The sequence below is a fragment of the Pezoporus flaviventris genome, unplaced genomic scaffold (assembly GCF_033815535.1).
Source record: "Pezoporus flaviventris isolate CSIRO_AGI_PZ_B2104156 unplaced genomic scaffold, CSIRO_AGI_Pfla_v1 ptg000002l, whole genome shotgun sequence".
In the NCBI taxonomy this organism is placed as follows: domain Eukaryota; kingdom Metazoa; phylum Chordata; class Aves; order Psittaciformes; family Psittacidae; genus Pezoporus; species Pezoporus flaviventris.
In genome coordinates, this window is record NW_026892550.1 from 79,739,895 (window position 1) to 79,756,083 (window position 16,189).

General features: G+C 39.0%; 1 protein-coding gene and 1 long non-coding RNA gene across 2 annotated transcripts in view; one reads left to right on the plus strand and one right to left on the minus strand.

Annotated features, from left to right (window-relative positions):
• The window catches only part of PIK3C2G (phosphatidylinositol-4-phosphate 3-kinase catalytic subunit type 2 gamma), a 207,892-nt gene that overhangs the window by 173,661 nt on the left and 18,042 nt on the right, over positions 1–16,189 (minus strand). The window contains exons 5-6 of the mRNA XM_061444643.1: positions 14,750–14,852; positions 7,288–7,358 (exon numbers count right to left, since the gene is read on the minus strand). Coding sequence (XP_061300627.1) covers positions 7,288–7,358; positions 14,750–14,852 — 174 coding nt within the window. The remainder of the gene's footprint in view (positions 1–7,287; positions 7,359–14,749; positions 14,853–16,189) is intronic.
• Positions 1,555–6,489, plus strand: LOC133275853 (uncharacterized). Its single transcript, XR_009745700.1, has 2 exons — positions 1,555–1,670; positions 5,872–6,489. It is a non-coding gene; the product is annotated as an uncharacterized LOC133275853 (long non-coding RNA).

Consider the following 16,189-nt stretch of genomic DNA (forward strand, 5'->3'; position numbering starts at 1 on the left):
AAAGGACAGATGTAAAAACTTTCTACTCATACCTGGAGGATACAAGTTTCCCAGGTAAAAGTACTCCAGTATGTGATCTTCTATTTCAGTGTCTATTGAACTCCACATCCCATCTATTTTACTCTTCAAGGTTAAGCAAGTGCTTAAATATTACTTTGAAGAAGGATGAACTTAAGTACATGCTACAATGCCTTTTTTCTCAATCACTTCACAAACTAAAGCTGCAGGGAATCAAGCAAACCATCTGGAAAACATCTGGGAAAACTACATTTCAAGAGCCCATACTGTCACAATTATAAAACTGTGTATTCTAAACAGGGAAACCAATGCTTCGTAATTTATTAAACTTAATTTGCTTACATTTCACAAGTTTACATGTGCACACTGTCTTAATAACTGCTTTTTCTGCAGTATTAGCTAAGCTGTGAATCTGTTTTAGTTCTGTAGACAGGCGTACATGACTCCATAGTCCCATGCTTTGTTATGCTACAGAAGCTACCATAAAGTCTGCACAGGCAAATTACTGTGCCCTAGCAAAGGTTAAATTAATTAGGATGATGAACTAGAGCATACACCTCACTACACTGAACTCCTGGACTGATGCTTCAGCTGTAAACCTCATCATTTTAGCACTGCAAGCTCCAAGTGCTATCCCCAACAGATAAGCAGAATCAGAGTTTTGCTTTTAAGAAGCATTTGTGTAATTTTCTATGTTTCAAGTACAGTGAAATTCTAGCTGTTGTTTGTCAGCTGGAACAAATAGGTGCCTACGAGACCATGGCTAAGGTTGTTACACACAGGAATACACCTTCCTTTTCCTTTGACAGCCTTCTCTGCAAGGTCAAATCTTCAGGAAGGGGCAGAGAAACCTTAATTCCCACTTCCACACCCTTCCTAGCCTACTGATTTGTAAAATGGACATACTATTGCCTTGACGGTCCTTGGTGGTAGTCAGGATTCCTGTGTGCGTTTTATGAAAAAGTGGAAATCGCTATTTACACCCTTTCTGCAGAGTTTGTTTATTTTACTCTATCACTTTATTCTTGACATTTTTTCCCCTCTTCTATTTCACACTGACCCTTTCTATTAGGGATCTTTCTTTGGAAGACTTAGAAGGAATTTTTCTCCCCCTCCTTGCAGTCTGGTAGGTGAAAGTCACCTTTGCTTCAGAGGAAATGGACTATTGTTTACAGAGAAATTGTATCTTAGTTTGACTAACTGAGCAACCAAACATTAAATTTGCAACTACAGTCCAAAGTGCAGTTTTTATGGTACATGGTTAGACTCTGATTATATATATTGTATGGAAAGAAGAGGAAAGAGTCATTGCACTGAAATCATAATACAGAATAAAGAAATGTTAGGTGGCCTTTCTTGTGCTAATACTAGAGTGCATTTCCCCATAAATGCCTACTATTCACCTCCTCCTACACATGGTTTTGCCTTTACAGCTTTTTAGTTCAAATCTGAACTAGCCTTATCTAGCCAGGCAGTTTATGTGTTGAGTAGCTGCCTGGCAATTCCTCCTGTAATCCTGTTAAATCACAGCTAATACAAGCTGCTTCTCTGCTTTGACCAAGACTTCATGCATAACATCTTTTTCATAGCATTACCCAGCTCAAAAGTAGTTCTGGACATATGAGCTTGCTTTGCTACCTTGATGCATACAGGTAAGTATGTTTATTAGCATGCTTGGTCTAAATGCAGGCTTCAGAATAAAGTTATAGAATCATAGAATAGTTAGGGCTGGAAAGGACCTTAAGATCATCAAGTTCCAACTGCCCTTCCCTGGGCAGGGACACCTCACTCTAAACCATGTCACCCAAGGCTTCGTCCAGCCTGGCCTTGAACACTGCCAGGGATGGAGCATTTACCACTTTTTTGGGCAACCTCACCACCCTTAAAGAACTTCCTCTTTATAGCCAATCTAAACTTCCCCTGTTTAAGTTTTAACCCATTACCCCTTGTCCTATCACTACAGTCCCTAATGAAGAGTCCCTCCCCAGCGTCCTTGTAGGCCCCCTTCAGATACTGGAAGGCTGCTATGAGGTCTCCACGCAGCCTTCTCTTCTCCAGGCTGAACAGCCCCAACTTTCTCAGCCTATCTTCGTATGGGAGGTGCTCCAGTCCCCTGATCATCCTCATGGCCCTTCTCTGGACTTGTTCTAACAGTTCCATGTCCTTTTTAAGTTGAGGACACCAGAACTGCACACAATACTCCAAGTGAGGTCAATATAATAATATAATACTAGGTTAAAAAAAATTGTGTATTTTCCATCAGTTTATTCTACCCTAAAGAATTCTGTGAATAAAGTAGCCATAATTTTACATAATTAATAGGAAACAAATCCAGCATCTTATAACAATGATCAAAATACCTCTACTAATGCTATCCTCAATCTTTGACTACTAGATAATTAACAATATCCATATGTTATCACACGGGCATACATCATACTTCTACAGCTTTAATAGCTTTGTATAAACATGGCAATGCTAACCAGCCCATGAACATTCAGGATTTCTTTGACATTGAGGAAAGTTTTGAATCTTTTAGTGTGGCAATATGTTACAATTATTTTGAAAAGAAAAAAAAGTATAAACAACTTGAAACAGTCACTCTTAGAACCCAGCTGGTCTATATAGGAGGAAGATCATATATATAGCAAATCCTTACAGCATTCATTTTTCAGTTTCCTGGCAGTAGCACCTACCACAGAGCAATGTCAGTTTTCCTTTCTAAAATGCTGTTCATCACCATGTTGCCTAAAGCCGTGCCTAACTGCAGAGATCAGGCTAGTCATCATGTTATAGTTCTGGCACCTCAGTGTCAGAGATTATGGGCCAATGGACTGTAGCTCTGATGCAGTCATTGATTTACACTGTGTTTGGTTTTCAAGCTATGAAATCAGTGCATCAAGAAATATAGGGGCTGCTGGTTTTACTTTTTCACATTAGAATGTGAGAGCAAACCCGATTATACCAGAGGTAAGGTTCCACTTCATTCTTTTTACTTCATCTCAAGCCAGCTCAAACAGCTCGTTTCCTTTCTGCTAGATATAAGCAAACTGAGCATCTCAATCAATACATTTTCTAAAACACAAAAGTTTGTGTGCTATGATCAGAAATATAACTACAGTACCTGCAGGCAACCCTGAGCATTATTTTATTTAGCTAATCTAAATACTCACAGCTGTGACGACACAACAATATGTGAAAGTAATCTGCTGGCCTTCCTAGGCACCAGGCAGGTTTGCACAGGCTGTTTCTGTTCTGTTTCCATTCTACTGCATCGTCATACCACTGCATCCATCTACTCCACCTCTATTACAACCCTAGCCAGATCTAGAATTGAGGAATTATGTTGGAAAGATATATGCCAGTGCAGAATAAACAGAACAATGTTGTTGAATGTTATATTAGAAAGAGCTGTTATGACTAGGTATAATATTGACTGGCCTACTCACAAAAAAGTACTACAAGGTGTCATGCTTAGAAGAATAAGGGCTTTTCTTCACTGTATGGTTCATCTTATAGTTTTGGTGGTGCTTCAAAGCCTTGCCAACATAATTGTGTCAGTAGTTTCAACTGAAACTAGTTGCCTCTAAAGGGGAAAAAGAACATGTGAACACTGCTGAAGAAGTTTGCTCTAAGGAGTAGGTTTTTGATCCCTAAGTTAAGGACTGCGTGAAGGCTTGTGTTCACAACACTTGAAGTAGCCACAGCTAGAATCAGCTGTGCACCCTGTGTGGTACCAAGCCAGGTTCCCTGGTGCCCTCCAGGCTCCCTACGACTGTGACTAAGACATGTAGGTTATTTATTCATTAGAAAGGAGGGGGTCAGTTCAAAACGCCCAACATAACATAAGGCAGTCCACCATGGTGGTATTTTCATACCATAACATGGAAAGTATGTATTGCACTTTCTGGAGCAAGCCTTAAGCACAACCCTAGAAGACTTCATATGCGTGCAAGGAGTCTAGTGTGGTGCCCACTCATGAACATGGCCTACGGGGAGCAGTCCCTGGAATAAACTAGGAAATGGATGAGGATGAGGCTAGAGAATACTTAAACTGGACCTACTTAAGTCTGTGTTCTCTGATGGAATGCACCCACAAATGCTGAGGGAGCTGTCATTGTGAGGCCCCTCTTGATAATCTTTGGACAAACATGAAGATTGGAAGAACGGCTGAAGAATGGAGGAAGGCAAATGTGACTCCCATCTTCAAGAAGAAAGACCCAGAGAGCTACTGGCTAATTAGCTTCATCTTGAACCGCAGGAGGCTGATGGAGTACTAATCCTGAGAACCGTTTCCAGGCATGTGAACTATAAGAAGGTGATACAGAGTAGTCAGAATGGATTCACCAAGGGAAAGTTGTGCTTGACCTTCCATTATGATAATCATAGATTTTGACATTGTCACTTATAACAGCCTCATGCAGAAGCCAATAACCTATGGGCTGAATGAACAGACAGTGAGGTAGATTTGAAAACTTTCTGAATGGCCAGACCCAGAAGGTAGTGATGGGTGACACAAATTCTAGTTGGAGGCTGGTAGCTAGTGGTGTACCTCAAGGTTCAGTCCTAGATCCCTTACTGTTCAACATCTTAATGATTTGGATGGCTCAGTAGAGTCTACCCTCAGCAAGTCTGCTGACGATATAAAACTGGAAAGAGTATCTGATACACCAATGGTTTGTACTGATATTTCAGAGAGACCTTGACAGTCGGGAGAAATGGACTAACAGGAACCTCATGAAGTTCAGCAAAAGGAAATGCAAAGTCCTGCACCTGGGGAGTAATAACCCCATGCACCTGTACGTGCTGGGGACTGACTATCCAGAAAGCAGCTTTGCAGAAAAGGACCTGGCAGTCCTCTTGGACAGAAAGCTGAACATGAACCAGCAATGTGACCTTGCAGCAAAAAAGACTAAAGATGGCTACAGGTATCCTGGGCTGCATCAAAAGTGTTATCAGCAGATTGAGGGAGATGACCCTTCTCCTCCTACTAAACACTGGTGAGCCACATCTGGAGTGCTATGTCCAGTTTCAGGCTCCTCAGTACAAGACAGACATGGACGTACCAGAGAGAGCCCAACAAATGTCCACTAAGATGATTAAGGGACTGGAGTGGCTCTTCTATAGTGAAAGACTGAGACCTGGGACTGTTTATTTTAGAGAAGAGAAAGGCGTGGGGGTTATTATTGATGTATATAAACACCTGAAGGGAGGGTGCAAAGACAATGAAACCAGGCTCTCCTCAGTTGCCAGGTGACAGGACAAGAGTCAATGGGGCACAAACTTTAACACAAGAGGTATTGAGGATGACTGAGCACTTAGCACAAGTTGCCCAGGGAGGTTGTGAAGTACCCCTCCTTGGACATATTCAGAAATCATCTGGACACAGTCCTGGGCAAGCCAGGCTGTGTCCAGACATTACTTAATTAGGTCTTATACAAAGCAATACCTACTCTTGTCTGTTTTGAATCTGCTGCTTTCATTCATGCTCCCTTTATCCTGCCCAGTAAAATACAATAAATGATACTTTTCTGCAGACATTCTCTGTGTTCCTCGATTTCATAGACTTGTCATCTATAAAATTACCCATCTTCTATTATCCCTTCATCAGGATGAAGAATATTGTTATTTATTTGTTTCTCATATGGAAGGCATTTCATTACTCAAGAGCATCCTTGCTGCCCTTCACTTTTTCAAGTTCTATTACATCATATTTGAAATGGTGGAAGCAGAACTGTCGGCCATATTCAAGATAAATGAACACCCTACACTGATACTGTGGCCTAATATTTTTTTTTTCATTTTTCATTTTTTTCATAATAATTTCCAACATTTGTTTTATCTTTTTTGCAGCTGCTGTGCACCAAGCTGACACTCAGAACTATTTATTATAACCCCAAGAACTCACTCCTGGTCGTGAAAGGCAACTCAGAGCCTATGATTTCATCTGTGAATTTAAGGCTGTTTCCTCCCATCTACAGATTTATCTTCTCAAAATTTCATCTGCCACTTTATCACACACTCAACTCAGCACTGTAAAATCCTTCTGCAAGTCATCACAAGCAGCTCCAGTGCACATTATGGCTAGCAAAATTTTGTCACCTAGCTATTTCCCTGTTTTTCTTCAGATAAGTTAGAAATACAATTGAGAACACAGGGTTCGATCACTGATTTTTCTGGGTCATCTCTGCTGGAAAATGTTTTCTCCTACCTGTCAATGATCCATGGAACAAGCAGGAAACAATAATCAAATAGAGTTCAAGCTTTTACTTTTTCAATATTTACTGAACTTGTGGTTGAACAGAGAAAGTATTTATTGCCCTACAGCATCAGAGGAAATTTTGTGGACCACAGTCAATTTCCAGCTCATCTTTTATTACATATCCCCTTTGAAGACTCTCTTTGCAGTGGAAAAGGCCACAAGCTTTACATTGCAAGAAATAAAACAGTCAATAAGAAATGTGTGCATAGGTTGTACGATTGGTTTAATCTCTTTATAGCAAGATCAAAATGGAAATTTGAGCCATGCTCCTAGGAAACCAGATGGGTCCTCAGTAAGGACCAGATATTCACCTTGAACAAGTCACCACCTCTCTGTTTTCCTCCATCTGCTAAATGACAGGTGTGGCATTGACCGTTCTTGGCAAGGCACTATATAATACTGATGAAAAACATCACAAAAACCTGTTAACAGCTTCTTTAGCTAAGTGCATGAAATGGAGCATAATGAAAGTTGAATGAGGAATCTATCTCATTTAGTGCTTGTCCATGGTAGGTTAGCTTTAGAGTCAGATGCACTTTGAGTGCTAAGTTAAAAGCTTGTCATAACTAGACAAAAAAGTAAACCAAATATTAAAAAAGTAAACCAAAATAAAATATCACTCAACTGTGAAAACCAGGAATAATGAAGAGCAAACCTGTTATTTTTACAGTATTTACTCTTAAAAGTTCTCTAAGGGCAATGCACATGTGAAAATGATGAGTCCTTCAATCCTTGGAATCTTTAGGAAACATGAAAACTCTAATAAAACCTTCTACGACATCAAAAGGAAGAGAACAGGGAAAAACTACACAGATCTATAAATTATTATTGATTTTTGCTAAGCAATTAGAAGGTCTGGAAATAAGAGTCTAAAACATTTACACCGATTTTCTTTCTCTTTGGTGCCATTTCTGTTACCAGCAGGTCTTGGAATTGTCCTCTGGGACCAGGAGGCTCACTACAAACAGGAACCATTACAAATAGAAATTAAATACCAGTGTTCTTACCGAGTCAGTCTCCAGGCACAGGTAGCTTCTAACAGCTGATTTACACCGAACTGTCTTTGGTCATCCTCATGCTGTAGAACAGAGGAATATAGCGAGATAAACTAAGTATACTGAATGGTAGAATGTAAGTTGGACAGATTTGCTTGCTATTTTCAAGTCAGCATGTTCTTTAGGAACTCTAAGAGTGTTTAGAATGTTTTGGTCTGAAATTTTAATTGATGAATCTCTAATCTTACACTAGGTTGTAGGAGGCAAAGCCAAATCGCCACCATAGTTCCTTCCTGCTTCACATCAACTAAGACTATAGCAGGCCTCAGAAAGCCCTCTGCAATGGCAATACACACTAGTCATGAAGCAGAAATCAGTTTGTATCCACCACCTCTCTGCTGCTTCCTTTACTAAAAGAACAGAATGGAAAACATCTGTACCATCCTCTGACACTTTCTGAAGGGACTTCATCTCTGTGACGCTTCACTGAGAGATCAAAGCACTAAAGCATGTTTTATATGAGGAGAGACTGAGCTGGGACAGCTCAGTCTGGAGAAAGAAAAGCTCAGGGGGAATCTTATCAATGTGTACACGTATCTTATGGGAAATAATGAAGACAAGGGAATCAGAATGTTCTCAGTGCTCACTGACAGGACATGAGGCAGACAGCACAAATTAACATGCGTTAAATTCCACCTTAACACAAGAAAAAAAAGAAGTACAGTGAAGGCAGTCAGACACAGGCAGAGGTTGCCTTGGAAGGTTGTGGAGTAGGTTTGAATATCTGCCAAGATATTCAAAACTTGACCAGACTCTGTCCTGTGCAGCTTGCTCCAGCTGACTCTGCTTGAGCAGGGGTATTGGACAAATGATCCAATGAGGACCCTTCCAACCTAATGATTCTGTGATCTTGCCTTATTTGACACATTCTGCTGATTAACCTGTTCCCATTCAAACACAGCCCTTTCTCCAGACCCATGGATTTGTTGCCCTTAATGCCTCCTCCTGCCCCATGGAGGTAGCTCAGCCCATGCTAGGCATTATTTTTCTTAGTATCCCTAGAAATGCAAATGATGGCTGGGTTGGGCACAGGTTAGGAAACCAGGCTACAGCTTGTTTGATTACATGTATACTGATCTAAAATATTTGGTTGCTCAAAGGTGAACCAGAGGACAGAAATGATATCTGGCCAAGGATACAGAAAAATCAGAAAGGTGACTCCATTTTAGGCTGGACTAAACTAATGAAACTTTCAGGTCCTTTGTGAAGGGAAGACAAAATGGTTTCACATTAAGCGCAACGCATCCATGAGAAAAAAAAAAACAAAACTGTTAATCTTTTCCTGATAAAACTTTCATACAATAAACAAAAAAAAAGAGAACAGTATAATCCAACAGTGATGAATTACGATTCCTTATTCTCTCTTCCCCAACAGAATTTGAAAGAAAATTTGTGTTTTCCAAAAAATCCAAACACACAAAAAGCCACCAAACCCCATTCTTTTATTTGCTTGGGTAAAGAAACCTTCTCCTAATATTTTGAATGTTAGTGAATTCAAATATTGAAAGCTTGTTCACAAAAAGGTGATCACACTAGCAATTTTTTCTAGTTACCTGTAGTACAGTTCTGGCCTAAAGCTAACATTCCTGAGCAACTTGTGTCGATAAAATGGTTGGATTCAATTTAAATATGTAAATTGACATGTGAATTAATTCACACTAATTCTGCTTTAGATTGCTATAAAGAGATGTAGCAATAGCACCATTTGAGGAGCAGGATCTTGCTGAGCTAGATACATTACAGATGTTCTGCAATAATCCCATCTGGAGTGCTACTATCTCTTTTATCACATAGTCGCAATAAGTGAAAGATGAATTAGATGAATGAAACGGAAGGGGTAATTTAAGTAAAACATCCTCATGCATTAAGCCTTTGAAGTATGCCTCTTACACCTAAGCACTGACCTCCACTGTATCTGGGCACTGTGTAAGGAACACAAACACCTGTGTTCCTTACCTCAGTGTATTAATGTGACTGTTATACGTAGAGAAGAAAACCAAATAAGTATCTGGGGATTAGGGGATGAGTTTGAGAGTAGGTGATTTCAGATTATGCCTCTGAACCCAACTGCGTTGCTCCTACAAAAATGACTATGAGACATAACCTGTTACAAAACCAGTTTACGGTTGCCAGTTTCCTGAGTGCAGCACTAATTGTGCCACATATGGCTCTGTCTGCTGGTTTTGCTCACAACTGAAGTCTTCTGCCCATACTATACTCTGAGGATTGGAGCTCCTGACCTCTGACAGCTATCATGCTGCTTCAATGCATGCTAGAGGACTTGTATAATATCTCAAGCCTTGAGAATATTTTATAGTGTTACCATAATGAGAAGTGTGCATTTAATGAAGGAAATAGCACACAGCACTCCATTGTGACTTGCTATAATATCGTGCTTTGAATTTGCTACTTCTAGACAGAGTCACAATCATATTCATCTTGACTCTCAGCAGATCATACCCTTTTTTAAACCCCAACTAACATTACAGTTGAGTAGTGTATACGTTCTACCCTGCATTTTTATTACAAAAAAGTTGCTGCATGCTTAGCTGTCACACTGCCACTTTGGGAGACTTTACAAATAGTAGAGCACATTCAAACTAAACAATCACAGGGACAAGGCTTGAGCTACAGAGCAAGACTGGTAAATGACATACTTCGTTTTCCATCTCATACACTGACAGCACTAAAAGGACAGGGAGGGATGTATTTGGAAACTGTGACACAGGTGGAAGGAGAAAGCCCTGAAGCTTAGAGAGAAATTAGGTATGTGTGACTGACAGGAATCTAGAAGCTTGAGGTGACCTGATGGACTAGGGCAAAAGTGAGTGTATGTGAATTATTTAGCACCTGAACACATATGGTTGATTACTATATATCTGGGCTGTCAAGATATTCTGTGACATTAGCTAAACTACAGCCTCAGAGGAGATTTCTAGAAAATAACATATTCCAAAGTTCAAAATTCAAAAGGATCCAGTAGATCACAAGTCTAATTCTCCCCAATAGTAAGCACAGATTAACTCACAAGAATAAAGAGTAGCTGCATATGTGCTTGACTGTCTGAGACAGCTGAAGAATCTTAAAAGTCTGTGCTATAAACAAAAAAAAAAAAGGCAGCACACTATTTTTATATCTTTTTACATGAATTCTGAGAGAAGGAAATTTATTTTCCATAAACTGGTTCTAAGTCTGTGACTTTCAAATAAGTTTTCTGACCAAAGCCACAAGTTTCAGAGAACATTAACAACAAAACTGATTGTGAGCTCAGTGCAGACTACCTCAGGTCCTTGAATTCAGTGTTGCTGGTGCAGGTTTCAGTAGACCAAAAGAACTGGGTCCAAAGTGAAAGGCAACACTGCAGCTTTCAGCGCACCACAGTCTTTGTCCCCTCTGTTAGGTTTTGTGTGCTCACAGACTTGCCTGTGAGCAGAACTTCCCCTTCCTAATATAAGTACTCTGTCACAAGCATATCCTGGAGCAGGAGGAAATCTCTGGATCTACGACTTGTGCGAGCTCAAGAGCTGTTCATGTTCTTTGCTATTATTAGAAACCTGAAGTAACTGCATGGCCTGAAGCTTTCAGAGATATGTCAGTTACCCTAAAGAGGTGATCAATAATTCACTTTAAGATATCTTAAAATGTCACCCTTCCTGGTTAAACCCTGTTGTAGATTATTATAGTTCTCTGAGACAATAGATGTTTTCTAATGGCCTGAACACTGATAATTTGTCACCCAAGGTTGTCAGTTACCCATTTGTTTGTTTGCAATCATTCTACCTGGTAATTGTAACCATTTCCAAAACATGAAACATCAAGAGATGCTCCGTCTCTCCTCCACAGTGCACTGCAGAGTATTAAACCTCATTTAGTCCTGTAAACTGTAACAGTTAAAGGAGACTTTGCACATATTAATACAACATCAAGCATTTTACAGTAGCACAATTTCAAGGGCTACTTAAACACAAGAAAAGGCCCCCTTCTACGTGAGATACTACACGCATCCCTCTAAAAAGTCACAAATGTTTTAATAATGGAAAAAAGCCCCACCTTCTTATGACGGACCACTGGCTCTTTTCATCTGTGATTATGCTCAGAATGTGAACACTTAAATCATTATGTCTGGTAAAATATGAATACTGGTATATATGAAAATAAAAATGCTTCTGAACTTTCAGGAAATAACACCTGCTGGCTGCTTTAGTCCAAAAATCCTTTTCTGGGGGCAAGTGAAACTCTTGTTAGAAAATCATAGAGTACTCTTTGCTGCCTCTCCACTGCAAAGTTCATTCTTTCCCCAGATAACCAGTATGTGGGGACAGCTCTGAAAATATGGGTCTCTCAGACAGGCACAGCACTCCCTGGAAATGGCATCCAGACAAGGGTTTCTCCTTCCATGCTGTTTCACTGTGCCTTGCTTCCAAAACAGAGCTAGCCACTAAGAATTTAACACTTCTGACTCACTACAACTCCCGGAGTTCATGTTTAAATGTTGTCCCTTAGAGACCACACTGGGTAAGTACACAGTAGGATAGGTGTGTAGTTAAAACAAATATAGCAATTGTTACTCATTATTATTGTAACCTCTGTACATTGGGACACCATTTGACAAAAGGACCATTTGATTTTTTCCACTTTCATTGTCATTCTCAAGATTTCTATGTGTGGAGAAAAATCTGCAATGAGCAGAATTCCCACTCCAGAAGTTCTGTCTTGCTAGATGGTATAAAACTGAGCTTCAATACGTTTCTATACTATGAAGATAACTTTATATTCCGTGAATAAGATGAAATTATAAGTTTAGAGGAATCTAGCACCTCAAAAATTCCGTTCTTAAAGACTTCTGTTCCAGAGTGTTAAGGCTGATCAATCTGTCTCAAAAACCCAAAACCAAAATAAAGGTCACCCACTGCCTGAAAGGCCTGTGATTCCATGTTAAGCCCCAGGCCATATTTCTTGCTTGCAACTGCTCAGCTAAAACCAATTTCCTCTTTATGACCACTTCATATCAGTAGGCCAATTTCCTACAAAAGGAAAGGAAGCAATTATTCACCTTAAAACAACAAAAAAAATTACATCTTTCAGCTGAATTCACTGAAGAAATGTGAACGTTTAGTTATTGGCAAAGTTAATAAGATGTCTGGCTTTAAAAAAATAAATTAGTTGCACATTACTTTGAAGTATCCACTTATAGTGGTTATTAAGCATAATAGTAAAATAATAGTAATTTGCAGGTACAGACAGATATTTTTAATTATGCATCCTGATTTCAACAGTGTTATGTAAGGCAAGCAAGAATCATGAGGGCGTTCTCCAGATGGCACTGGTATAGGTTTTGCTTCCTTAGCACACAAAGAAGTTCAAGGCTTCAGAAGAGATCCTGAATATATCATTTGGTTCCAAAACAAATAATTTTGAAGACCTATAGTAATAGCAGTTCTATACACGGCAAAAAGGTAATTTGGTCCATATTTTAGTTTTCCTGTTTGAAGGCAGAGTAAGTTGCAGAGAATCAGTTGCTGGCTTGGAAGATTGAAGAGAAGATCAGCAAAAAGCTGTCTGAGGCTCCCTCTTTTCAATATACACATGTAAAAAAAGCCTTCACCATATGCTATATGCATAATGCATTTGTACCAAACTTCTAATTTATGTTACTGATTTCTCAGGACAGAAAATGTTGGAAAACTGCAACTGGCCAGCAGAAGGGTCAATAACACATTATTCTATTTTAAAAATAGAGATGCTGACCTAAAAAAGGTAAATAATTTTTCCACCATTACACATTTACAGACATCCATAATTATATCACATAACCAACACTCCGATCTTCTCAAGCGCTCCTTTGACAGCATTAAATGGAAAAATTAAGTTTCCCATCTTCTGTCACAGGATCTGTGATCCAACACCAGAAAACACTATGATGACTATCTAATCTCTGTTTAATGCAGAGAATGGAAATCACACGATGATTCCTGATTCAGAGAATGGACATCACATGATGATTCCTGCTTCAATCTCAACAACTTGCACTTAAATGACAATGAGGTACCACAGATACTTTCCCAAAAAAACCTTATTCCAGTGGTCACTGGACTTGTTCTTATTGCTGCTGTGTAATGCAGATGGGGTGAGAAAGGACACAAGATGGACACTTGCTCATCCATCCTGAAGGTATATTCAAGCATCAACCTATTTTCTCTACAGTGAGATCAAGCACTCGGTAATTCATTGATCTGAATAATTTTTGAAGAAGTAAGCTGGTGATGAAAGCTTCCAAGTTTCCTAATTCGCTTTATTTGGGATGATGCTATACCAAGAAGAATCGATAGATTATAAAAATTAAATAAATTAATAATATTGGCAGTGAAAAATGCCAATAATATAAGCTAGGATTATACGTATCAGCGCTATACTGTTCTGCTTTTGTCTATAACCTGGTTAAAATATTATATATATGTGTGTGTGTATATATTTGGCCTCATTATAGACCTTTTTAATGCATTGTATTGAACTTAATGTTTCACATGGTGTCACACACTGTAAAACACCTGCCCTTTTTTGTTAGAAATCTGTCACCTGACCCACATATTGACAGACCCAGGCTGAGAGCAGACTTGTGCAAAACTGGTAATTGGTACATTCTGTGAACAGAATCAACGCACTGCCAGTGAACACAGCCCAGAACAAAGCTTCTGTGGTACTGCAAACTTTGTGTTGAAAGTAATTCAAGGTTGTCCACTGAGAATAAAACTCACATTTAGTAGCACAGGTCAGCATCATTAAAGCTCAGTAATGCACTGCAAGGCTGCTTAAACCCAAATAATCTGAATAGGAATCTCCCTGGATTTAAGATGATGATAAAGCAATGTTTTCTTAAGGACTGCATGTCCTTATGGACAACATTTCTACATGCCTATAACAAGCACATGCACCCACAAGTATGCATCACACATGCACAAACACACCAACCGCGATTCTGACTTTTATCACCCTACTCTGGTTTTCAGTGATAATAACAATAATCCAGATCTAATTAGTTTTTCACAGTTCTTTGCTTGGGTTTACCATAGAAAGGAAAAAAAGAAAAATAAAAAGAATACTGACCACCTCAAATAAATTGCATTAAGTTCTGAAAAAAATGATCTTTTTTTAATTTTTTTTTTTTCTGGAAAGGTAACCTGTGGTCTTTTTCAGCTGTGTGTTCTCTATGGTAATTCACTATATTTAAGTACAAGAGCAAAGCAGAGATGTTTCCCAGTAAGTTTCAACTGGAGTTCAGAGATAATATATGCATTCTCAGGAAAGCAAATAACCTCTCTTTGATTATTACTGCAGGTTGCTACATAAAAGGATAGGTGGGATTTTGTTCCTTCAGGGATGCTGAAAGAAAATGAAGGAAAAGAAGTCGACATACCGTTCGAGCCAAACTTTGCTTCAAATTACTAGTGTTGTGTAGTCGAAGCTGAATGCAGGTGGTTGCCTTGCGAAGACTTTCATGGCTGCCCAAAGTGTGATTACTGCAGTTTGGGGGGAAACAAACAAACAAACCACAAACAAATGGTTATCTCTGCTTGCCACTTTTTTTTTTTTTCTCCTCTCTCCTTCTCCTACAAGCACCAATGGTCTAAATTCTAAGTACAAAGAAGACTGAATAATATAAATCCTATACTTGGCACCTAGGACCATGAAAACTGATGGGCTTAGTTCAGGCAAATTTTCTGGTGAAACAATTTTAGAATAAGTGCTCAGTTACATCTTTGACCATTAAGTTCTGTAACAGAACAACAAAAACACAGAGAAAGAATACCCTAAAAAAACTGCATGTGCTCCCAAACCTAGAGATTATTCATGCATATTCTTCAAAACCAAATCAGCGCAATTTATTCAGAGTATCTTGGTTATGAATGCACCACTGCAGAATGAGTTTCAGTGCTTGATACTCAAGTTGAAAAAAATCAAATATTAATTATAAGTTTGAAAATCGCCTACATGAAGAGAGGTGGCCTTTGATTCTCAAAAGAAATTAAAGTTCTTATCCTGTGCAGCTCACAGAGAGGTGGTCAAAGAAGCTGTGAGCCAGTCTTCCTCCTTCTCAAATCACATGCCAGCTAAGACCAAATGCAGAGCTCTACTCACCCAGCTGGAGTGGTTCCTATAAGCTACGCTGATGGTCAAGTATGCTAGTATGCTGTAGCAACCCATGACAGAGAAATTCCTCATTCTTATTTAGCTTCTAGTCCACTTATCACTCTTGGCAATTTCTTCCAAGTTATAATACAGCCTTAGTTTATAACTCTTAAAATTACTTGGAACAAAAATAATTTCACTGTTTCCCTTCCACTTTGTTTTAATCAGGTGAAATAATGTAAAAATTATTTCAGAGTTAGGGCAAACATATTTTTACATTTTTTAAAAATCCTGTGGGGTTAATAGGTAGGAAGCATTACACTGATTTTTGCAAAGGCAAATTCATCACCAAAACAAGTTAACATGCTTCACTGGTTACAACTCAAGTGAATTTCTAATTAGATTCATGTTGCCTTTTTCAAGCCTCCAGCCACACAAGTGCTAAAAGCGATATTCCATATTTATATAGATCTACAGCGCATATGTTATTTCAGAACTCTCTGGGCCAGGAAAGAAAGACAATTCTTCTCTGGTTTGCCAAGCGCCATAGAAAACTCAGAATTCAAGTATAAACTATGTTTCTTCCACCTAAGAGGGATTTTGATGGAATACCTTAAAACTGGCTCGATTTGGTTCAAAAAAACCACTAACCTGATGAATAAATCATGGAAAGCTTGACTTATATCTCACATGGCAGCAGAGGTCCCCAGCACAAATAAATGGTTAA